Below are 26,583 nucleotides of genomic sequence, written 5' to 3'. Positions count from 1 at the left end.
TCGCAAATAAATTATATGAACTGAACTGATCTGAGAATGTTTAAGAAGTTTGGTTCAAAGTATAGAAAAATTATATTTTTGACTACCATTTACAATTTTCTTTCTTTTATATTAAAATGGGATCATTATATATAAAAACGGCTAAAGGAGATTTATGTGCATAGATGCTACTTTGTTCGTTAATCTATAGGAGTTTTATACAAGAAAAACAATGAATTATCTATGCAGTAAAGAAAAAACAATGTAGAAAAGGAATATTTATTAATCTAAAACTCTTTGAGAGATCCAAATATATTGACAAATCAAATTTATTCCAACTTGGCTAGCTTAATTTCCGAAAGCTTAGGTTTAATCTTCTATTGTTAAATCAACTTTCTTGAAAACTGAGAATTTCTTTTGAAGAAATGACTTCTTTTTAGAAGCAGTAAATGAAAATATATTATTGACCTGAATGTAAGATGACCTCATGTATATGATGACTCTACATTTTAAGGTGTTTTACAACAAAAAATGTTACTCAGCATTAAATGTTTTCGCATATATTAGATTCGTGTGATTGAAGTATTCGATGATAAGGATAATTAAACGATCCAAATGTTACATTTTCATTTTAAACTAAGTAAAATGTTTCCTTTTAACGTAAAAAAGAGGTAATTGATAAATAATTTAGCATGTTTTTCAATGCCTGTTCATATACAATGAGTACGATTTTCATAAATAAATGTATTTTATGGAGAAAAATGCAACTTGCATTTAGGCCAGCATAGTACAATTAGTATAGTTTATAAATGAGCAATAAATTTGATTCTAAGGTTCCTATAACTTCATTTTGAAAAATATTAATTTGTTGAAATGTATAAAACAATACGCTTTGCTCCTCGAATTGCACTATAATGCAAAGCAGACAACCATGTAATGAAGTTGAAACAACACAAATGGCTTCTGTTCCGAATGCGAAAACACTAAATAAGGTTCAGTAATAAAATCTCTGGGTAACCTTTCATTAAATTACGTTATCTTACCGAAACAAGATTTATAGAATTTAGAATTTTAATTGAAACATTTTCTTTGATTAGCTACATAAAGCAAAGGACAAGAAGGCTAGATCTGGGAATACAATTCTCTTTCAAATTGAGTCGATATAATATAATCAAAATGTGTAACAGCAAAAGACTAAATTTTCTTAATGCTTCACATTCATATGCCTTTATATAAACAAATTCATACTGACCTGCCGAAAACTTTACAACTTTAATAATTATTGTTGTACATAAAATGATGTGGACAGCCATAGAGAACCACACTCTAATCTAAAGCTTCTCTTTTATCTGTAAAAGCAGAAGGAAATTCTAGAAATAACATCAGCATTTGCAGGATAAAGTATAGTCACAAATATTATTAAAAAAATTGTCAACTTACTTCTTGCCTTTCAGCTCTCTTTGCCAACACACTTTCATTTATATTTCTCTTGAGGCAGCGTCTGCGAGCAAAATAATCTCAATGCCATGTACAGGAAACTAGCGCCACACAGTACATAAAATTGAAATGAAAACTTATCGATATAAATCTTAATTATTATAATGCAATACTCCACTTCATCGAAGGCTAACAACCTAAACTGAATTTCGGATTCCACAAGCATAATAAAAAAGAAATTCAATGTCTTACCTACTTACACCCTTATTTTGATTCAATCGCGTTGGAGTTTGTTGAAGAAAAACTTCTGCTATTCTACCAAATTTAAAAAATTTATATAAGAATAAATTGTTATTAATAAAGAGACAAATGTCCAGTAAAATGACTGAATTAAGTTACAAACATCGAAAAAGTTGATAAATGCAGAATACATAAAACATCATTTCTGCTGTTGTGGTTCATTAGAATAGCCTCAGCTCTAATTTATACACAGAATTGACTTGCGTTTATGTTGTCATCGTGTTTAAGTCTTTAACTTCAGAGAATGGACTCATTTCTGTATACCTACGATTTTCGTACTTCTTATTAAGTTTGATTAAACGCAATCATTATTTTCTTGATTTAGTTAGCAAATTCTGCCATTTGTTACAATGTATATGTATAAAGACCCAGAGATAAACCAGAGTATCCAAATTAAAACCAAAAGCAAAAATAAGTGATTTTTCTCTTAAGAAATGTAATTTTTACGTGCAACAGAAATACTCTTGTACAGTAGAATAAGTATTTATTATCCAGAGTAATCTTACCGAACGCTGATCCCACGGTTATTCGCATTGATCACGATAGTATTTAAGGATCCGTTGGCAACAGATGTGAGAACAACTCAGCTCTTATAACTTCTGTTGAATTTTACTGTAGCTTTAAAAATCAGACTTGAAATAGCCTAACTCTAAGTCAATCTTTATCAGCAACACGTTTCACAAACATCGCCAAAGCAAGCTAAGAAGATGAAGTACGCATACCAATCGAAGATGGAATGGAATCAAAGTAGCACACCAGTTAGAATCAATTATGAATGTGAAGATTTCTGAGGTTTTAGCGTAAAAAATAAAGCAATATATTATAAATATCAATAAGTGTGTAATGTTTTTAAAGAGCTTTATCTTTAATTTCTTATCTAAGAAACTTCTGAGCAAATAAAAATCTTTCCACCACACAACAAATTTTTTCAGGAGGAAATAGAGTGAATATTTTTCAAAAGCTCGGTTACTGGATGGCTAGGTAATCTCTTGTATTTCGATTCTGTTTGATTCAGCTATTCATATTCGGTAACTTTCTAAATATGTTATTAAGGGGTGAGGAGTTTTGGAAAGAGTGGAAAAATTTTTGATTGAATATTTTATCCAAAGTGTACAACTACACGCTACTTGAATCGTCCGTGGCATGTTTTAGTGGTCCTTAGTATCGCATAAGTATCTATTGTCCATGCTGTTTTACAAACTTGTCGACGAAATATTCGTCTTAGAGAAACTACACAATGATTAAATACATACTTTTGCATTTAACAAGAATTTTCCGTGTTATTCTAGTTTAAAATTTGAAGACTTTATTCTCTGCTCGCTAAAGTTTTGAAAGGAATTCCTTTCAAAATTGTACAATTAGATTTTCGGGGGAAACATTCTGTTGCCGGGCATGTTGTTTTTTCATGTAAACATCACTACTGCTACGTTCTCTGCTTTAATCAACAGTTGCATTTTTTCTACTATTGATCATTAGTCATATTTTCGCTACTAAGGCAGAAATTTTGATGCAACAAAATGTATACGCTACCGAGATATCTGTTAAATAATTTTACAGTTCAAAATCCAGTGGTATATAATATTTCTCAATAACGTTGAATCTTAGATTATTACGAGTGATATTTTCATTTATCTTTGTTTTTTTAATTATTTTGCTCATAAGTGTATTTCAGAGGCATTTACTAGAAAATAGAAAAACATCTACATTTCGATGCAGAAAGTGATACTTCGAAACATTTCTAAATTAATGTTAAATTTACTAACATCATATTGATTAAAATTTAAATTGAAGGCTAATGACGACAAGATCGTACTCAGTAGTAATAAATAAAAATAAAAATGTAGTACGAGTACAATAATCACACCGAAAATATCCGTAAATGTTACTGAAATATGGACCAAATTAATGATCAGCATTCAAGTGCATTAAGATTCAGCATTTAGGCAAAAAAAAAGTTAATACGAGTGAATACGTTTATTATTTGTTCAATTACATAATACAAAAATTAATATTAGCATACTTGTCCTTCTTTCAGAAGTATGCCTCATTACGTTTCGATGTCGCTGCTAAAGGCAGGAGCTTCCACGGCGTATAATTTCTGTTGCTAAAAATTGTTAATATGAAAAATCGTTAAAACAGTTTTAAAAATTCAGTTGCGTTGTTAGCGTATTTTTTCAACATTTCACAGGAAAACAGTCTTTCATTCCTTTAAAGCTTAGCGATCTCTTAGAAGATCTTGAAATAATTTGCAACAATTTCGCATGTATAAATATATAAATTGAGAGTTTTATATAATTTATTAATCAGAATAGTACTTAAAAATATGAAAATTTTGTTAAATGGGTATATACATTATATTCTTATTTACCTTTCATTAGAAGTACATCAGTCTGTTCATCCTTTCCAGCTGCATTAGTCACTTTACAAGTGTAGTTTCCGTTACTGTTCTGATCCAGCTTAGTAATGGCTAAAGTTGAAGTGTATTCGTCGACGATTTTTATTGCTAATCCTACATTTTCGCTGATTTTTGTCTCATCTTTTATCCATTCGAAAGTGAATGGAGGATCTCCTTCGACAATAGTACACATGACAGCTGTTCTGGCTCCAGGCCGAACATCATTCGTGAAATGGAAAGGTTTAATCTTCGGTCTTCTCAAACCTGAAAAAAGAAAAAAAATACTAAGTATTTCAGTAACCTTTTAGAACTATTAACTTAAAATCATTGGTAGATGATAAGAACGCGTGGTAATTAGCTACATTTGGAAAAAAACATCTAACAGAAATTCCTGCTTATTTTTATTATAAGTGGACCGGGTCTTTACCTGCCCCCCCCTTCCTCGAATCAACCCCGTTCTGTAATGGCACTAACTGGCTCGAAGTTCAAAATCCAATGATATATCCATTCGGCTAACGACAGACTTTGCGGCAAAGTTAAACTAATTATTTACCAATAATAACACCTTAATTGACGTTATACATATAAATAAAAAACAAAGTATGCGGTGAATTTTCTCTTTATATTTTACTATAACGGCAGAAACACTTTTTACTTAAAACGCATATAAATCAACGAATATAGGGAATTTAAATCTGTTCTTCTGCCTGCGATAGAAGCTTTATATTTAAAAAATTTTTAAACACATAAGATAGTAACTACATAAACTTAAATACTTAGCTAATTTTTATTAAAATTTAAGTTATTTTACTCTCAACAAGTACTAGAATTTCAAGACTTAAGCATGAACAAACTTTTTTACCATCGTGCGTATTAATGAATGTGGATGGATGTATTAATTCCGGAAAAGCAAGAGAAAGCTACTTGCATTAAAAGATATTTTAGGTAGGTTTTTTGTTAGTGGAAATAGCTCATGTTTATACTTCTGGCATATGGTATAAAACTGGCAATGATTAATACAAATTGAAGGATAAAATATAATTTCTTCCTCGCAATTTAAATATTGCTATCTGTTTAATTCTGAAATTTATTAAGCGCAGTGATTAGAATACTTGATTTTACAAAGAATAATACCCAACAGCAAAAGAAAATTTGCGGTTTATTAGTTGTGTTTTATTTTCTTCTGTAATCTTGGCTATTCTCTCAACAAACGACCCGTTTTCCAAATGTGTGCAAACCATGTTGAGAGAAACAGCTTAAAAAGCAGTTTGCAGTAATAGTGCAAAACAGCTTCTAAAACAGAAATAAAAAAAATTGTGTCTGCCAATTATGAATTAAATTATTAATTGACAATTTTCACTACACTACATCGCTACAACTAAACATTTTGTGACACTGTTGTAAGTACAGTGAAATCTCTTTGAGACGACTACCCATTTTGAGGTGATTTTGTATTCTGCTGAGGTGGCTGTCTTAGTGAACATGACTAAGTAATGAAATATTATTCAATGCAGTTATTCGTACTCTTCTGTTATCGGGACCAGATTCAGAAATGTATGTATGTATGCACATGTGGATGGATGTATGTGCATATATACATGCATATACGCATGCACATACACAGATACGTACTTATATATATATATCATACATACATACATTTCTGAATGCGGTCACGATAACAGAAGAGTACCTAAGTATTTAAATACTCTGTCAGAAATTCTGGTCTTTTTCTGGTCAGGCATAGTCGCAAGGAATGCTTTATGTGCATTTTAATATTCCCACGGTTTGCTTTTTATGCACGTATTAATTAGTGCCTTTTTGTGTTTAATTATAACTTAAGTTCTACGGAGACACCAAACAGAGTGAAGATTTCATTATAGTAAAGAAGAGAATAGAAGAGAAAATATATTTTGCAGTAATATATTTTTTTCTCATTTAATTTTAATAATGTTTTATAAAAATTATCTCGCGAAGTATCACATTTTTAGAAACCTGACAAATATTTCTGAAAGATTACAATTAACAAAAGAGTTTCAAATAAAGGTTATTAGACATGAATATTTTATTTTTTTATTCAATATTTTGATACGTTTGTAACACTGTATACACCTTTGTCGTTGATTAAGAAAAACATTTTATTTACGAAGTGAATCGTTTAAATAAGTCGATGCATACGGAAGAAAAAAAGAAAAAGGTAAATAAAGTGAAGATTTTCTTTTCAGTTTTTTTCGTGGTAGCTTTATAACATCAATAATTCCTCTTTTAAAACTAATTTATTTAGAGAATGTATGCAAAGAATTACCTAACAAGTTAACAATTATATAAACATTCTATTATGAATAACCTATTATTTACTGTTCTGTAATACCTATTCTGAAACTCATGTTTCCCTTTATAAAATATACTATACTACTCTTACCTGTTCCTCCGCTAGATGATAGAGTAAGCCATACAAGAATTAAACCAATGTACGAAAAAATCAACATCTTTTCTATTTTCTGAACTCTAAATGCAGCTCAAAAACTGAAATCTTTCCTGCAGTTTATGACTAAGCTTCAGGGTTTTGCTTTATGAGAACACTACTAAAATTAAATGAAAGTATCTGCGGCAATCTTGTTTCCATTCACATAGGTTTCCTCAGTGACACTCAAAGCAGTTCAGTAGACGCTGTATCCTTTTCACTTAACAACACACCATGTTCAGTATACTAGCGCCACACAGTGTCATGAAATACAATTAATAGTATGTGTTTAGATAAATAATTTCTGAGCAACTCAGTTTAAAAAACGATCAGGTAGAAATACATAGCATTTTTAATAGAATTCTTTGTAGTACTTCAGCACAGAAGGAATTTCAAACCTATCGTTCTGAAATATGCCAGTAATACATTAAAAATTGTAGCGTAAAAAATATTATTTGAAGTAGTGGAATAAAACTGCATAACCTCTGGAGTTGTGCACAATGCATCTACAAAGTTTAGGACCAGTTTTTCTTTAAACAAATTCCAACAAATCTGTCAAACGACAGTTGACACCATTTATTACTATGACAGCTTAACTTGCTGTTTCTGAAACTTCGTCTGATTTTGGGATACAGTATTTTATGTAGTTAATTATTTGCTTTGACATACCGCAAAGCATCTGTAATGGATTTGATAGTTCAGCAAAGACTAGCAATAAGATTTCAGAGCAAAACGGAAAAAATAGCAAATGAAACATTTGAAATGCTGCTCAAAGCAGAACAAGCTACAATGTTTTTCGTTGGTAGAGACGATTTTGTGATTTATGAAAAGATGCTGATGATGAATGCAAGTGTAGTCGACTTTGCAATCTCGAAGGAAAAGAAGTTCGATAATGGTTTTCTAAAAAAATCGTCACCTGTCTCTTCACATGATAGTTTATGAGCTCTGTCGAAACATAGCTAACAAAATTGTTTTAGAAGATCTTGCAGACAGAAAGTTCTTTCTCGTTTCGTACCTCGGGTACTGACTTCAAAATAGACAGAAGAACGAATTTCGGCAAGTAGGGATTGGATCCGCATAACGGACATTGAGCCTGATTTTCTCTCAAATATATCGTGTTTGGAGATGAGCTTGATGCTTTGCTTATGATCCTGATAAAACAGCAATCCTGTGCTCGGTTAGGGAACATTTCACAGAAACTTCGGTATCGAAAATAACTGTTCGGAAAAGGATATAATTCATTGGGAATTTATTTTTGAGGGACATATGGTGAATTCTGTATTTTGTAAAGACATAATGGACAAATTTTTGAAGAGATTCAGTGCGTTTTGCTGTAAAATTCGACTAAATGACAGGTTTCTGCTACATGGTAATGCATGCTTACACAGTTCTATTTTCGTTAAACTGTTGCTAGCAAAGAAAAGTTTCACAATTTTCAACTACCGTTCTTATTCACAAGAATTGTCACTTAAAAATTCTTTTCGCTTCTTTAAAGTGAAGTTTATCCTCATAGCTCATTATTTTAATGGCACTGAACAGATTCACAATAACTTGGGATCAAAATAGCATTCCAAACAATGAGTATCTCAAAGCAATCAAGCAGCTGTGTGAAAGTGTCAATCTCTGTATAAACATACAAGAATTGTATCTTGAAGGCAAAGGTGTAAGAATGCTGTTTTACCGAACTTAAAACTGTTTATGTGCGCTGTGTAAAACTTAAACTAAAAGGTTATTCATGTATAATAACAAACATTAATCGTAGAAAAAATAGTGATTTTAATCACGCAGAAGACCACTTGTCGATAATGTAAACTTAAGGTAAGAAGTGGGTACTAAATACAGCATGAAAAGGGGAGAAACGATTGTATATGGTATAATACCTTTGATTAATGGAGCGAAAAACGGTGTTTCCCCAGACTTGCTTGCTCTCTTACAAACTGTTTTCCAACAGAGAAAACGCAAAAATATTTTAAAATCTAACAGATGACAAAGTCCATTAGGAAAAACAGCAAACATGAATGCAAAATTAAATTATTTCAACGGGAAAAATGGAAATATCCATGCTTTAAGTAAGAATACATGTGTTGCAAAAACGACCAAAATGTTGAACAAACAAAAGTCATAGCATCGCTTCCGGGGAGAAGAATATTACCAGACAATCTTTGAAAAGAGCGTTTATGAAAGATTATGACGAATGGCATTTGTAAAAAAGAAAAATTTCGTATTTTTAGAAGAAAAAAAATTGATTTGCTGTATATTTGACTTCCTGTAAACAAGATATGGCCTCTAGCTTTGAGTTCCTGAAGGTACTAAAATGAACGTGATTGGTTGGCTCGAAACCTTAGCCTTAGTTCGTCTAAACTTCCATGGAATCAGCCTAAGTACCGCATGTTCGCAATCAATTTCCAAATGCCAGCGATTTGCTGGATTATAGGTCAGTTTACTTAGGCAAAATTTACGAATATTTACGTAATAAATATATAAACACTGAATGTTTATACAGAAGATATTTAAAAAGAGAAAATTAGCATTGAAATCTTAGCCGAAAAAACTGCTATGCGATTGTTCACATAATGAAAATAAAGCCAAAGAATATTTCTTTAAGGAATTTTTCCAGATATAGTGGGATACGCATATTGTGATTATATTAGTGTAGAACAGAATTATTCATATAGGCCACAAGCCATATTTTGACATACTAAGTATTTTAATGCGACACGCATATTATTGGTTGTAGTTAAAAAACTTACATTTTTAAGATTAAAAAAAATTTCAAAAAAGTAAAATCTTAGATTCCCTTCCAAAAAAAAAGAAGCAAGGAAACAGAATTATCTACTCTATTATTTAGGATTGTCAATCAAAAATAAACAAAAAATCGCTCTAAAGTAGTAAATGACTGCCAAGATTAGTTAGTATTTGCTGAACGAAGAAACAGCCAAGATAAAAAAAAAAAAAAAAAAAAAAAAAAAAAAAATCATTAAACTAAAAACGTACTAGGTAATATTTTATTTTTCGCATGTTCTAATTAGAAAAGTCAACGGCAAAGAAAACATCAGATAGCTTGTAGAAGAGTAGACGACTGATAGATGGGCATCAAAATATCTCTAACAAGAAGTCTCAGGTTATGATTCTATTTAACTACGTGGTGGATAAAAGCATGAATAAAGCCGATAACGAAGAAATGAAGATTTTATGTTTAAAGACTCAGTGCAACATTTGAAATCATTGAAAAACTATTTAACTTATTACTACTTAAATAAAAATTTAAAAAAACAATTTTTTATGAGGCAAAACGCATCTTGAGGAGTTTAAGCATTCCATAAGAACACTTCGTTAAATTATGATATCACAAATTTTTAAAGATGATATAAATCTAATTGATTACTTCTTCATTCAATTTTAGGAGGGCCGGTGAACCCAATCTGAAACCGATGAAAGTTTTCTTGCTGAACTAAAACCAGTTATATGTGATGGTTTACGTCACGTATCTTCAATAAGTCAGCAGAGAGGGGATATTAAACTAGTTCTGGACACTCTATAGAGTAATAAAGACTTGCCTTGAAACTAAGCTGGATATGTACAGAATTAAATGCAGATAAACATGAGAAAATGAATGACTGGGTGTTCGTATTAGATTCATAGTAGATTTTTCAGAATTAGATATGAAAATTCAAGAAAAATATTTGCTTATTAATAAAATGAAAGAGTATGTCAAAGCGTCCATGCAGAAATTAATTAGAGATAGCTGATTACAAATAAAATTTTCTATTTCACAACTATTCTGTTCAATAAAATCCTATCTAAATCCTATCAATGAATTGCTCAAGGTACTGAGCAATGAAAAGTACTCCGAACTGAAAGAAATGTTTGGCAATCAATTTGCAAGAAAATTTCGGATTTTAGATGACGCGAATACAAAAAGAAATTTTCGTTTACAATCTGGAACTGGTACATCTAATGCTCTGGTCTGTTGCAGATGATGAAGATTCAAAATCTGTAACAGACCAGATTATAAAAATAGTCCTTTCTGACAATTGTAAGCTTCGCTATCTTAAGCTTACTGGTAGACTGTCCACTTGTATGAATAATACTAATTGTCACATTAATTCAACAATATTAGGAGCAATGCGCAATTTTGTAATGCCTAATTTTATGATCCATTTCTATAGTTTTGCCATGTATTGTATTTATAGCTAAATGCAAGATAATGCATATTAGTTTATAATTTGAAATGCAAGAATTTAAGGTCATTTCTAATATTTTTCCTTTCATTACATTGTTTTATGAAACAAGTATTAGCCTTCGATAACAAACCTGCATGTAAAGTTTCAGAGTGGCTCCTCACACGAAATGTTTGGACACTCCTTGTGTAGCAGAAGCATTATAACGATATTTAATTCAGTAAGAATAGCCATATTATATGACTATGTTGTATCTATAGGCCAGCAAATGTTCTTCAAACAGTCGTTGGTCTTTACATTTAGCTTAACATAAAATTTTGTTCCTCGATTTCAGATTTAAATTTTTATACTCCTTTTCTGTATATGTGTTATACATCAATCAACACCTAACCCTAATAGTTGATTGAAGGCAAGAAGGAAAATATCAGAAAATATTAAATCGGAAATTTTAAAAAACAACGATTAGTTTGCCGTACATTTTTTTTTTTTTTCAATAAATACTTCAGTAAATAAGACAAGCATTTACTAATATAGGCTACGTGCATTTGAAACTTTTAAACTTCTGATGGCCTCCATCCTTTGTAACAGTACCTCAAGAAGAAAGTGAGCATTCCAGCATGCATTATTGATTGGACTGGATTGGTTTATTTAGATTATGGGGAAACACACGAAGGCTATCTGACAGAGGGAAAAAGATATCTTCGTAGAGGTCTTTTTTAAAGGAAATGGCTCGTATTCCCCTTACATTTTGGGAAAACCCACAAAATTTCCCCAGCAGCCAGGCCCTTCGCGGGATTTGAGTCCAGGTTGAACAATTAATGTTCAGCAGCTTTACCCGTTGGCTTTTGGTAGATCTCATTTTTATCAAACGAGTTATTCTGTTTACTGAAAGGTCTTGCTTGCTCTATGTGATGATCCTTCTTTCTTTCTTTTTTCCCCATTAATCCAAAACATTTCCATAGTTTTAAAATTTTGTCTATTTTACAGATAAGTAAAGTCTGCATTTGAAAAAAAAAAGAAAAAGAAAAAGAAAAAAGAAAAGAAAAAATAGCTATGCTTACGAAATTTGACGAACTAAACTGTGTTATGTATTTTATACCCCATGTGAGCAAATTCACTAAAGATTTCTCTGAATCATTATCACACAATCTACTGTGATAAAGTTCGTAATTTATAGCTGTATTACTACAAAATTAACTGTGATCCCATTTTCTTAATGATAAAGATCAATAATCCTTTGAAGAGTAGCTAAACTTGAATAACATCTAATTCATATGGGAGTTTGTTATAAGATTTAATAGCTCCCATAGGATTTTATGATAACAGTTTCATCGACCGTGATTGGTAGTAAATGTAGCTGCGGTAATGCAGGCCTTTGCACTTTCAAATTTGCTGTTTGCGATCCTTGTGCATCTTTCAATATCAGAAGACGAAGTTTGAAACCCTTTAAAAAGAAGCGAAAGTTTTAAAGCATTATTTTCTTCACACTTAAAAGATAGTTAATGCTTTGTTTTTTGTTAAAAATATTATTTATAATTATTGATTTCTATTGCGAGCCGATATGAGAGGTTTGAAACCAACAAATAACATTATAGTAAAAAGTGCTCTAAAAAATGACCATGTTCTCCTTTCTAGAGATTCATTTTCAGAACCAAGTAGCTCGAGGCCGCCTACAGGAAATTTTCACCACACATTAGAGCTCTCCAGAGGGATCTGAAGTCCCAGAGGAAAGCGTTTTCATAATCAACCGATCACAACAGCTTAAGTCAAAATTTGGCAATACCTGTATGGTCCCTGTCGCTCCTGACGGACCACCGTATGCTTCTAGCCCTGTGAAAGTAGCGAATCTCTCCATACCAACCGCTCCCAACGGATAAATAGAGTAAGTTATCAACTCTGGAGTGTCAGGCTCATTAATGCATAGACCGAAGAGCCACCCATGCCTTGCTGTCTATCCCTCCCACATCCAGGGTTTTTATCAGAAGTCGAGTAAAAAGATGTTTCTACATCTTGACACTCGAGAATAAAATACGATCTGTGTGTGTGTGACTTACGGAAGAATAAGCCATTAAACACAGTAAAGTTTTTAGAAATTTGTATACAACAGGTATTATTTATTACAAAAAAGACCTGATTTTAAAGCAAGTCAAAGAAAAAAAATATTGTTCAAGAAATAAAAGCAGCATGTTTACATCAATGGGGGCCTGATTAATTATAGACATCAGTTAGAAGTAATCTCAGCATCATCCTCCCCATAGTATATTTCAAATAGCCACTGTATATTTATAGTAATTTTTCTTAAATGTTCATAACCGACGTGCATAGCCTAGCCTATGTGCATCATATTTTCTGAAGATGTGCTTTCTCCTAAACTGTTAAGAAATTTTACTAAGGAAAATATCTTACCTGAATTCTCAGTTTGAAAGTTTATTTAAAAAGAAAGTTTTTGGAATATAAACTTTTAGTGTACTTAAAATATTAAACTGTACGAGAAGCAGTGAATTTCTAATATTATATCTTTGGCATCATAAATCAAAGGATGTAGTACTTTTTCAGACATCCAGTGAATGGAAGATCAGCCCTCTCCAGCAGTCTTTAAAATTAAGTTTTATTTCTAAAAATGTATAACAAAGATAAAAATGACAGTTTCACATTTTCCGGCAATATATCATAACGTATCAAATAATAATTAATGTGAAAGTGCAATTTTTACGAAAAGCTGGCTAAATTGTTACATATCTTCTAAACAGAATTATTTAGAAGATACGTAATAGTATTTGAAAGCATATAATGGTATCTCACATACAATTATGTAAGTAAAATACCGCTAAAAGCCTAAATCAAAATTCTGTCTTTTTTGACAAGCCTCATTTCTGCGCGATTTTATTAATAACATTTTCGAAAGCGAAGAAGAACTAGTCGGGTGTAATCATTTGAATGAAATCATTCAAGTTTGCCGATATGTGCTGCCATCTAGTGTCAAAATATTAAACTAAAATATCAAATATATTATTTCTGTTCAATCACAAATTTTCACTTGGGTATTAAACTCAAAAGGATATTATACACCATCATATAGAGTTAGAAAGAGCTTAGGATAATGTTACCTATTTATAGTTGCTTTTTTTAGTAAAATGAAAATTTGTTTATCCCCAAAATAAAAAATAGGTAACAAAATTTTAAATTTCGCTTAATAAATATTTATCAAAACTTACATAAAATATAACAATAATAACGTAAAGGGAAAATATTTTAGATTTTTATTTATTTTCTACCTAAGTCTAAAGTTTGATACCTTCAAGAACATTTTTGTTGATTACATTTTGTAATTAAAATATTTTGACAACTAAATAAATTTTCAAATTGACATTTCTTTCAAATAATTCAAACATGTTTAACATATTTAATTAATAAGTGAATAACTTACTTTAATTTAAATTAGAAGCAAAAAAAATTATCAAAGCTCTCAAGTTACCCAAAACTTGAGAATAAATAATGACAATTTAATATCTTTCGCTTATTTATTAATCTTTTCTTCTACATATAAACAAAAGTACACATATGTATGAGTAAATAATTGTAAATTTGTGCGTAAATACATAATTAATTTGTATGCTATCTGTTCAGAGAAAAAAGAAATTATCTTTCACTAGAAATTATCTTCAGCATCGATTTTAGAGGCTCATCAGTCAATTGGCTTGTTTTCTTATAAATTTTCAACAGTGGAAAAAACTATTCACACAAAAATATATTCAAAAAGTGATTACGTCGTAACTAAACTTATTTATTCATTGACAGTTATGAATGAAAGTTAATCATATTTGAATAGTCAAATCTTTACGTAAGATTTATACCACGCTGTAAATTAGTTCGCTCAATTTATAGATTTCTTGGTGCGTTATTGATGCTGATGTTTAATGGCATTAAAAATAATGTCAACTCAAATTTTAAACAAATACAATCTTGAAATTTTCAACATTGTACTTGCAACAAATGCAGAATTGAAATGCACCCGTGGGCCACAGTTACTTTTAAGAATTATTGTAATACATGTAAGATGTAAAATTAGCCAAAGCAACAACCATTGTTTGGCATGGATTTTTAGTCAAGACTCTGTCAATTTCTAGGGCAAACAGATAGAAATCTCTCTTCATCAAGAGCAAAGAAATCTGCAACGAAAGGATAGCCACAACTGTATTTATTTCCAAAGGAGATTGTATCGCCATCTATCGGCACAAATAGCAACGGAAGTTGAAAAATTAAGTTAATAGAATTTTAAAAGCGTTAGGAAGTACTGGATTGGAATTAAGGTCATTAACTTAAATAAGACAAATCTCTGTGAATGTGAAAAACTTCAAGAAGATCCAATCCACAAACGAAAGAAGCTTTTTGGATCATTTTTGGCAGAAGTCAAAATTGCGATTCAATTTTCAAATTCTTGACTTCGGGTGCACCCATTTGTGGCTTTGATTATAGATATGGAACCCGGCGTATAACGGGCACTTTTAATACGAAAAATAATATCGAAATTTACGGTGTGCGTTATAAGTCGGATATAAAAGTGAGTTTTAAAAGTAAAGAAAAGATGAGCACACAAAAATTAAAATTTCTACATATACTTAAATGCTGTTCATTTAAAAGAAATGACATGCATTATTAACATAAAATTTTCATTATCGGATAACATGAAGATAACGGATAATATTAACGGAATATCGGTTAACATTTCACATCAGATAACATGAACATCATGTTAGTCTCATTATACATTCAAACAAATCATCGAATTCTCTTTCATCTTCGCCATCACTGTTACTCTGATCCATAAATAAACAATCATCTTCTATTGCAAAGATTACATTGTCAGACATATTACATTTTTTAAGTGACTTTTGAATTATGTCGGGGTTAATTCCATTCCATGCTTAATTTAGGCTATTTACTAAGAATTCATATATTTCGTCATTAAAATAGTTCCACTTTCAGTGACTCTTGAGACGAACATGCAAAGTTCACGAAATTCGGTATTATTTCCCTCACGACGTTTCTAATATTAAAAGTTTCAATATTGTATCATATACATCGTGCCACAAAAGATATTACTTGTCGTTTATTTTCCTTGACCCTTGGTCGTAGACATATACTTCCAGCTACAAAAATGTTTTAAATGACGTAGATTCAGGTTTGGGCATTTTTTAATTTAAAAATACAGTTCTGTAAAAACTGTGAACTTTTTACACGTTCTTCTGGTCCCAATTCTTATGTTTAGGAAAATTTTATACTTGTTACAAAAAATGAAACACAGCAAGTTTGACTCCCGTATGGCAAAAATTGACCGAGATATTTGATTCAAAACCAAATTCAGGGACCTTACAGAAAGAGCCAAATGTGTGTACATAACTAAAAATAAAATATCTCTTAGAAAAATTTCTGATGTCAAGAGATTATGCGGCGAACATTTCTAGGTAGATTATTGTAAAAAATTATTGACCAATATACAATTTTTTTAAGTGGAGATTTTACTCACTTATTCCTTAAATGGAAATCTTACAAAATTTGTATTTTAGAAAATACTAGAAGGCTTCAGTATTTGCACGTAGCTAACTTGTAATATTATTCGTATTAATATGTAAAATTAAAAATGTTTGTACTTTGATGAATTTTTTACGAATATTAGATTATGTTTCTAAAGTAATAAAAGCTCCTGAGACTATTAATTCCATAATTTTAGATTCTGAAAACTTATAAATAAATTGTGTGAAAATTCTTTAGGCTTATTAAATGTAACAAAATTATAATTAAAGACACTAGTAACTCACAAATTAATATCATTAAATGAAACTTAAGGGGGGCCAATCAACCTTGAACTATTCTAATTTGTTTATTAACTGACCCTTCATGCCTACTTCAAAATAACATCAAATATCGCAGTTTTCAAATTTAGATACCTGGTTCAGTTTTTGTCGTAAGGAAAGTTTTGCACGTTATTTTTTATAATGATTACAAAATTCTAACTATAAGTATTTGGACTGGAGAATTTTTTCTATTTAAAAATATGAATCGTTGTGCCATTTAAAACACTTTTGCAGCTGGAAGTATATTCCTACGATCAACAATTACGAAAATAAAAAATGGGAAAGGACTAAGATCGGGCAGTCTCTGTTGAACAATATTGCAAGAAAAGGGAATTTACTTTACTCGACCGACAGATCGGTTAGTCCAGTTTGCGATGGTACCTGTTTAAGTCCTACCAGTGATTCTAATTTTGTTCACAACTATCTTTACAGGAACGGATTAGAAAAAGGCACTAAATATATTACTGTGAGTAGAACAAAAATTATTCTTCAGCATTTGAGTGAAACTTAAGAGAATACGTTTCCTGGGACAAATAAGTACAAGCAAAAGAAAATGATGACAAATGTGTTGAAATTATATCCTATAAACTTTGACACACCAAAAATGGTTTTTGTGATATTCAGAGGCAAAATCTGACTAATAGCATGTATGATGTCCATTATTTGAAATATAAACTTGGCAACAATGATCCATTCTTATATCAAATATATCTATTAGTTTTTCATATGAGTCCGAATTAAACATTTTGTTAAATTAAATAATACTATTGAATAGGTAAATTGGACACATTAAAATGGCTAATAAAAATAAATATAATTACATTAATTAATTAAATTAAAATTAAATTATACTTGTTGAAACTCTCACCGACAACCACGTGATTTGCTCGAGATGGACATTTGAGTGAAACATGTAATCCTTCTCTTCTGTGTTATATATATATTTTAGTTAGTGATGTGATTGTAAATTAAATATCTTATTATCTTAGAAGCCTCTCTCTTTCTGTGAGTAGTGCATCGATGAATGAAATTAAAATATTCCCGGATATGCCTTTGGATTAGAAAGAAGATCGATTAAAAGGTAAATCTTTTTACCTTTTATTTTCTAAGATTTTATACAATACTATTGAACTGAATTATTTTGAGTTTTACACGTTATGCACAAAATATTCAGTAATTAATGCAATTGGTATTATATAAGCCAAAACTGAGGACAGACGAAAAGAATTTTAAGTGATCAAAACTAGAGTTACCGAGAAAAGTTAATATTAATTATGAATCTTTAGTTTCGATATTTAAACATATGAAAGTTCATGCAAATGAAGCTCTAGTATGATAAATTTTATGATTAATTTTCCTTCCATCTTAGGGAATATATTAATTGCTATATAAATTGATTCGATTTAAAATCATTTATTCTGAAACAAAAGAAACCACTATCAGAGCTAGCAAACGATAATCGCAAACGTTTTATAGCAGCTCCATTACATAATCGCCAAAGACTTCCAGTTTTGGCTTGGCAACCTTGCTCAATTTGCATCTGATAAGCATTGCGAGGGAAGGGCAAGTTTCAAGCCGTTGGTGTGTGGATAGGTGTGTTATGTATTCCACCTTTTCAGTGTAATATTTGTAAACCATCAGAGCCTGAAAAATACCAAGTCTAATTGAAAAGTAAGTATTAGTTATATTTGAAACTGTTGGTGTAGCATTTTAGGATCTCATAATTAGCACTCCTTAGCAAAATAGGCGTAAAAATTAAATTAATTTTTGATATTACGATGAATCGTTTTGGCGTTAAAAGCATATTTAGCAAGCATTGAAAATATTATGCTAAACATAGAAATAATTATCCTCTTTTCATTTACTCTAAAATAAGCTACATGCAAATATTACCTAATGCGAAATATGCCTCATTAGATTAGTATAATTTAAGTGAATTGAATCGTTTTCGCATTTAGCTATCACTAAATGAAACAGAAGTAGGATTAGAGACAATACTCTCAAGTAGTAAATGTAGTGACGAAAAAATCAAAATTGTTACGTTAGAAAAACATAATGAAAATTGCATATTTTTGAATCTTAAAGCTCTCATAAATTTTTATGCTCATATTCTAAAATGTTGTGCGTTCATCAAAAATTCTCATAGTTTCTTTTAAAATGAAAAATCCGAAAATCTTTTCGAATATCCTCCTACATACTGGATATATTTCTTATTCCAAAAGAAATTGAGGATGACATATCCTTTATGATTCTTATTTAGAAAAAGAAACTTTTGCAGTTCTTCTAAATAAGAAATGTCAAGTTTGCAAATTTCTGTAAGCCGGAATTTATTAACATAATACTCATTTTAGACGTCTGACGTTCTATGAAATAAAATAATCTTTTAGTAAAATTTTTGCGAAACAGAAGAAGTGTATGATAATCTGAATTTTAACAGAAAAATTTATTATTATTACCATTAAATTATATTTTTGATGCAGATAACAGTTGACAGATTAGTTAACGATAAGAGGATAAAGAAAAAGAGTCTAATTTGAGTCGCAGAATCGAAATATGGAAAAAAAATTGGTATGTTATTTTTTTTCCATAAAAATTGGTATGTTATTTTTTTTCCATAAAAATTGGTATGTTATTTTTTTTCCATGCAGAACTTGAAATTTTTTCCGTACCCAACGTATAATGTCTGGCATTACATTTTTAACACCTCGAAGAAGCATTATTATTTTCAGTTAATACGTGAGACCATGTACAAGATAACTGAAATATGTAACTCACATTTATGTCTTAAGAACTTACGGACGAAAAGAAGAAAGAATCTGTCGTTGTTGTTGTTACTTACCTCATTTGCCTGATAGTGACATCAGAAAGTAAATTTATCGTGACAAGAAGTGCAAAATTGCACCTGTCATTGTTAAGAACCTTGAAAACCATACAGGTGACAATATGACTTTGCTCAGTTCCACCCCCAATTTTGATGAAAAGCACCGGGGGGGGACGGGTCCGAGGGTTTTCCACTCCTCTTTCCTTACCACTAGCCTTCTGAGAGGACTTTCGGCTTGCATATTTAGAGGGCTGTCATGCCACACAGACACTATACGTTTACAAACATCCACGCCTTCTCCAGGATTCGAACCTGGGTACGGCAGTCAACATCGCTAACCACTATTCTCGGTTGGGCAGTAGAAAGAATCCGTAAGCACCATTTATTACTTAAATGCTTTGACATATACTGCACTGCGTAAAACTTACTAATTTTTATCATGCTAATATTATAAATATGATTTTAAACTTGTTGCACATTGCTGTGTAAATGAAATATATAATTAAAACACTGATTCATTTTCTGAATAAAATATTGATACTAAAATGTAGTTGAGCAGCATTTGAAATTTTTATACATTTTAAAATAACTTTTTTCACTAAATTTTCTTCAGGAAATTAAGAGTGGGGCCCTCCGGACCTCTACGATTACTTTTCTGGTTCCACTGAAATTGCAACAATCGTGTTCCCTTTAATGAATGTTTCTGCTGACATAAAGAAAAAGTTTTTTTTTTTTTTTTTTTTTTTTTCTGAAATTATAAGTTTTTAATGTCTCGAAAGCGTGACTTGGATATGTATTAGATTTATATATAGTATTGTTTTAATATAGGTATTTTGACACAGAATCAAAATCGGACTTTTTCTGAAATGACATCCCTGCTAAAAATGCCCCGTAGAAACACATAAAATTTTTTTACGGGGAATTAGCCTACGGGTACCCGTACAGCTCTGTGGGTACCCGTAGGCCAAATCCCCGTAAAACTCATAGAAAGAAACCCGTATGGTTGTACGGGTACCCCCGTAGGCCAAATACCCGTAAAAACCCATAAAAAGAAACCTGTACGTTTGTACGGGTACCCATAGGCCGAATACCCGTAAAAACCCATAGAAAGAAACCTGCACGGCTGTATAGGTACCTGTAGGCGAAATACCCGTAAAAAACCTGTAAACGGAAACCCGTACGACTGTATGGTTACGAGTAGGCCAAATCTCTGTAGAACTGTAGGCACTATAAACAAAATCCCAGTAAAAACCCATAGCCAAAAATCAAAACTTTATATGCATATCCATTGGCCAAATTTCCATTAAAAAAATGGATATTCCGTAGGTCTATGCCTTGTAAAAACCAGTAAACAAAAGCATGTACACCTATACAGGCACCCATACGCCAAATCCTGTAAAAACCACTACACAAAAATCCACAGACCAATAAAGGTACCTCTTGGAAAAATCGCTGCACAAAACCCATAAACAGAACCAATAGCATTATACCATAGTGGAGTATCCATACATAGAATCGTACATAGAACGGGTATCCACATACAGAATCCCTATAAAAAACAATACACAAAAATAGAACTGTAAATCAAATTTCCATAAAAACATAAACCAGCAGAAGTACATAATTAGCACTGATGAAATGTACAGAACTAAAGTGCGGAGAAAGCATGTAAAGTAATTTTAAATAAAACTCAATGCGAATAAATAAAAATTTTAAAATATCTAGAAGCCTACGAGCGCGTCCTTCTTAATGCACGTCAATATCTATAAACATATTACAAAATATTTGTATAAATTCTCTTTACAAAATTTTAAACTACCTTTATATAATTCTGAAAATAAAATGAATAGAAAGATAATAACCAAAGTCATGATTCACAACCATCGAATGATATATGTACATATATATATATGTAAGAAAAATAAGGAATATTCAAAAGATTAAATTAGCAGCGTAAAATTAATTTTCCTTCTCTATTCTTTCTGCACTGCATCATTTGAAGATTAATTCATGTCATATGACTCTTACATAATTTGATGTTGTAAAAGAAACTAAAACTCAAACAGCCAATAGTAATTTTACAGTATTAACTATCAAAGACGAGTAAAAATGCATCGAGAACCAAAATTAACTCGGTCTGAATTAAGATTTCACCCTTAACGTAACGCATTTGCTTTTTACGCTTTGTATTAGCTGGATTGCAGTCTGTCTGCTCTTACTACACATTTATCAAAAATGTTAATTTTTGGAATAGGCATAAATAATGTGCCAACTTATTTGTAGCTGCAACATATTTGCTGAAAGAAAAGTTGAATTAAATCTACCTCGACTGCCAAATTTCTTATTCATTGTGGATTGGAGTTTCAACATCTCTAAGCCATCAAAATTCTTGCTGTTCATTACGGATTCAGCTGCTTGTATTCGACTACAGAATCTATTACATATATATATAATATCATTTCATTTGATGGTTGCGAATCATTACTTTGACTGTATATATATTATTGATTTCATTATAAATATATACATATAGTACTGTACCTCACTGCATATATTTGTATTTCAGTTCTTTAATTGGGAAATTAAACAATTGTATTTAATCACATCAGCTTGTTTAACAATTTGATACCTAATGAGAAATGTATTGCCAAAAGATGGTACTTTCTAGCATCTGCTTAAATTTTAAGTTACCTACAATGCACTAAACCAAATTAAAAAACAAAACTAGAAGAAACCCAAATTTTCAGGAAGAGAAACATTATTAACAAGCAAGCAAAAAGAATACGAGACTTACAAATTAGAAACTTAACATAGAGTTCAAATTTAGCATACTTGCTATCCCCTTAAAGCTCGCTTACCAATGATAGTAACACCCTGCAGCTTATTATGACATGCATACACATAGATGTTTTGCGTGGAAGAAAGGATGAATCCAAGAATATAATGTAGTGAAGAAATAATAATATACAAACACTGTGTCGACCCCTTATTACAATACTTTGAATGTTACCTGTATCTCTCAAAAGATAAATGAAACATGAAGATAACATATAATAAACTTAATAGTACCCAAAATACAATAAATTATATTGTAACAAAATGAATTTAAAAAAATTTACAAGTTTCAACAAATACCAATTCTCAACGCACAGTTCGGGAATTAAGAAAATATCTCATAGCGTATAATGTTTTATTCCGTGTCTCACTTTTAGTGCTATATAATCTTCCACAGATTTTATATAAATAAAATCTATAACATAATGGGTATTTATAGTATATGTAGTTCTTGATGTAAAAAAGATAAACTTTCGTACTGTAAAAATTCCATCTATGTGAATAAGTATGAATATACTCATATACACATAATTATACTAAATAACTAATTTAATGAAACTAAATTCCTATAGAAAAATGGGGAAGTGTAGAATCGCCCACTGCTTGGCGTGTTTTTAAGAATTGCACATACTCGGTATCCACGTACACATCGACCTATTTTCACTTAAAAAAATATCTCAGAATTGCACAAAAATGCCATTGTGCACTCCTTTGACTTTATTCATGTACACATCAACCTATTTTCACTTTAAAAGTCAAAAGAAAATTGACAAAAATCCAATTCCTTTTACTTTTGTACAAAGTGCCAAATAAATAGTGGGCGATTCTGCACTTTACCCGAAAAAATATATAAAAATACTATTTACCTATATATATTAATAATTTATTATTACACAAGGTTTTTCATATATCATCTTAAGGGAACATAAATTTAATTAAAGCGATGCATTATTGGAATAAATTTGAGTCAGTGTTTTAGGTGCAAGTTATTTAGATTTCTATTGTAGAAAGAATACTTGAAATAATGTATAGAAATAATATTTTGAACCATAAAAATTCTCAATAGTAAAATTTAAAGTACTGAAAAGGTAGCTATTGTTTTTGACAGTAGATTATATAATATAAAAATACCTCATGCTGAGCATTTTCTGAAATTACAATGCTAAATGAAATTGATATAGTGCAGTATTTAGCAATAATAACTTTTTGTAAACAAACGTGGCTATATTCGCTTAATTGTAATGACAGTAATTTTAACTGCATTTGTATAAGGCTGTACAGAAGATTTATTTATATGGGTTTTCATCCGCAGAGAACAACCGGATTCCCTGTGGAAGTAAGTGATTCCGAAAATAATGTTTAAATATTACTCTAACTATATTTGAAAGCAATGCTATAACAGTGCCCTTATAAGACTCATGATCCGAAAAGCTTTGGTTTTAAATGTCTCGTAAAAACTTTCAATTACTTCTGCAAAATTCATACCCACGTAAAAATTACTACACCGAAGTCAATTGATTATACAGCAAAACGTTCCTAAAACAATCAACTCCACAATTCGAGATAATGCGAGTTTCCTGTAGCCTGACAAAACTATGAATGATTTTTAAGTCCTGTTATTTAATTATTGTCCTGACAAATGTGCCATTATCAGAGGTGGTCATTTAAGAAAATAACCACTATATGAGGTTTCAACTAAATGTAATTTTTTTCAAATAAATAATTCACTTTTTATACTCCCAAGACTAGTACATTTAATATTACATAAATCTTATTCACAAATCTATTTCTATTTCAAAAGCAATTTATGAAAAACACATTTGAAATTTTCTTCATCAAACTAATAATAATGAAAATTAAAGTATGCATAAAAATGATTATATGTGTTTTAACAAAATAGCACAAAATATTTAATGTAAAAATGTGGTTCTAGTCTCATACTTGTAAAGAAAAATAGACCAAAAAGAAAAAACAATGTAAGCTACTATGATCATCTAAATTTTCACATAATTTTAGTAGTGGAAAAAAGATTCCTTAAGCTTGTATGTCTTGTCTACCCCATTCAATAAGTAATAAACACATTAAATACTTCAATGTTTATTTCATTAATAAAACTTACCTTTTTTAATCGCGAAATATAATTAGTACATTTTTTAAAACATAAAAAACATTTTTTTTTGCTCGGCCACATCACATTAGTCGAAAAATTGAAAATTGAATCATGCAAGATCATTTTTAAGTAAGGTATGCTCAAATTTATTAGTACATAATATTCAAATGATAAAGCATCTACATGAACAAGCTTTAAAAAAGTATTTCTAAACTGTAATCAAAAAAATAAATTTTCCAAAATACAGTTTCAGTAGAATGCAAAAACTACATTTCTGCATCTGCACACTGAAACAAATTATCAAGCCTGAAATTATCACTTTTCAGTCTTTAAGCACATTGTTTTTCAGGATAAAAGTAAAGATGGAAAATCAATTTCACGCTCACAAACTCCATTTCACAACTAGTCAGTTATCAGCAACGTTCTCTCAAACATTAGACGCGATTACACGTGCATGGCTTTAGTGGTATATTCATAGTCAGTGCTGGTATTTTATTATTTATTACTAATTTCTAAACAGTAAAACATAGTAAAATTTGTAATACAGTAAATCCTAGTAAATAATATATTGCATTACTACAACCACGAAGAAAATAACACCACCATCACACAACAATAACTAGAGCGGCGCCATATTGCTTGTTTGGGAAACTTCTGAGAATGGGAGAGGGAGGGGGAATTTTTTTCTTCACGTCAGCGTTAACAAGGAGGAAAGTTTTGCGATTGTGAATGAACTTGTTCGCGTTAAAAAGATGTTGGTTGATACCGGTGTTTATTTGTAATATCAGAAATGTAAGTGCTTATGTGTGTGTATTCAGAGAACCAACTCGTAGCAAAAACCACCTCCCTAAGACGACCGCCTCTGAAAGAAACCAGTATTTCTGAAAACATAAGTATACTTTGGTATTGAATATTCCCTCTATAAGGCGACCATTCACAAAGAAAATTCTGCAAGTGTGTCTGGTCGCCTTAGAGAGATTCATTCCGTAGATGCAATCTCCCTAAGACGAACACCTCTAAAAGATAAACGTATCTCTGAGAACGTGAGTATCTATTGGTATTGAGCATCACCTCTCTAAGGCGACCACTTGCAAAGATGAATTTTTATTTGCGGCTGGTCGCCTTGGAGAGACCTCGTTGTGTGTGGTGTATATGATTACTGTTATTGTTTCCGAAAAAAAATAAATAAAAAAATAGCATATTTAGTAAAAACCCTCTCTAAAACGACCACCTGCGTTTACAGGTTACTCTGGTGGTCTTAAAGAGATCATATTTTCATTCTGTTAATTTTATTGTTTACAAGAAGTATATTAACGTCAGATAAAAAAATAGCACCAACCCATATAAACCAACAGAAGATTTATTATTATATTGATACCAGTAAGAAAACCAGCAAAAGTCAATATAAACCTATACAAACCAGTACAAAGTTCTGCCATTGAATGTTGGTTGTATGGGTGTCAATTGATACCAGTAAGAAAAACCCACAAAGATCAATAGAAACCAGTAAAAGTCAATAGAGACCATCAAAAATTCTATAGGTACCAGTAGAAAGTTTTACTGGTTTCTATGGGTCATTTTGAAACCAGTAAAAAAAAACCCACAGAGGCCAACAGAAACCAGTAAAAGTCAATAAAAACCCATAAAATCTTATGGGTACCATAAAAAGTTTTACTGGTTTCTATGGGGCATTTTTAGTACGGATGTCATTCGATTCTACGACTCAACGTATGCTAAACTACCAAGTTTTGTAAAAATCGCACAAGTAGTTTTTTAAAAATTAGCTCTCAAAATTTTAGCTCCTCAATGTTAATAGAATTTCATATATATTTTTTAATATCTGTTTTTTTATTAAACTTACTTGATTTCCTCATCCAGAATTCGAAATTATAGGCTTAATCCAAATATAATTCCCATATTTTTATTATTTATTTTAAAAATCTGTATTTTAAATATTTTTTATAAATTTTTCTAAAAATATTTTGAATTATAACCTATAAAATTTTTAACATCATCTTAAAGTAGGTGTATTTCTAAGCATATTTGCAAAAAATTAGGGTATTTTATTCAAAATTTCCTATGATATACGTGAATTTACATTTTGGCGCGTTTTGAAATTTGGCGTATTTAATATAAGCGATAATAACGAAAATGTGGTTTACGCCCTTTATTAAACTTTTTTTCCTCTCGTGCATCAATGAAAAAT

General features: G+C 30.6%; 2 protein-coding genes across 5 annotated transcripts in view; one reads left to right on the top strand and one right to left on the bottom strand.

Moving 5' to 3' along the window:
- LOC118180639 (cell adhesion molecule Dscam1-like) overlaps positions 1 to 6,615 on the bottom strand; it is a 243,855-nt gene extending 237,240 nt beyond the window's left edge. The window contains exons 1-2 of the mRNA XM_085822629.1: positions 6,534 to 6,615; positions 4,085 to 4,375 (exon numbers count right to left, since the gene is read on the bottom strand). Coding sequence (XP_085678755.1) covers positions 4,085 to 4,375; positions 6,534 to 6,600 — 358 coding nt within the window. The 5' untranslated portion in view covers positions 6,601 to 6,615. The remainder of the gene's footprint in view (positions 1 to 4,084; positions 4,376 to 6,533) is intronic.
- A 10,715-nt stretch (positions 6,616 to 17,330) lies between these two features.
- The window catches only part of LOC118180813 (epoxide hydrolase 1-like), a 52,842-nt gene continuing 43,589 nt past the window's right edge, over positions 17,331 to 26,583 (top strand). The window contains exon 1 of one of the 4 annotated variants that reach the window (XM_085823066.1): positions 17,331 to 17,692. The gene's annotated coding sequence lies outside the window, so the exon portion shown is untranslated. Of the gene's footprint in view, positions 17,693 to 17,812; positions 18,283 to 26,583 lie in introns of those variants that run through there. The other 3 variants (XM_085823068.1, XM_085823065.1, XM_085823067.1) reach the window with 3 other exon arrangements.

Source organism: Stegodyphus dumicola, chromosome 8 (genome assembly GCF_044657685.1).
Source record: "Stegodyphus dumicola isolate Sdum_Otavi_A_Nest chromosome 8, ASM4465768v1".
NCBI lineage: Eukaryota > Metazoa > Arthropoda > Arachnida > Araneae > Eresidae > Stegodyphus > Stegodyphus dumicola.
The sequence above is the reverse complement of the archived record's forward strand: the minus strand, read 5'-3'. Positions and strand labels throughout refer to the sequence as shown.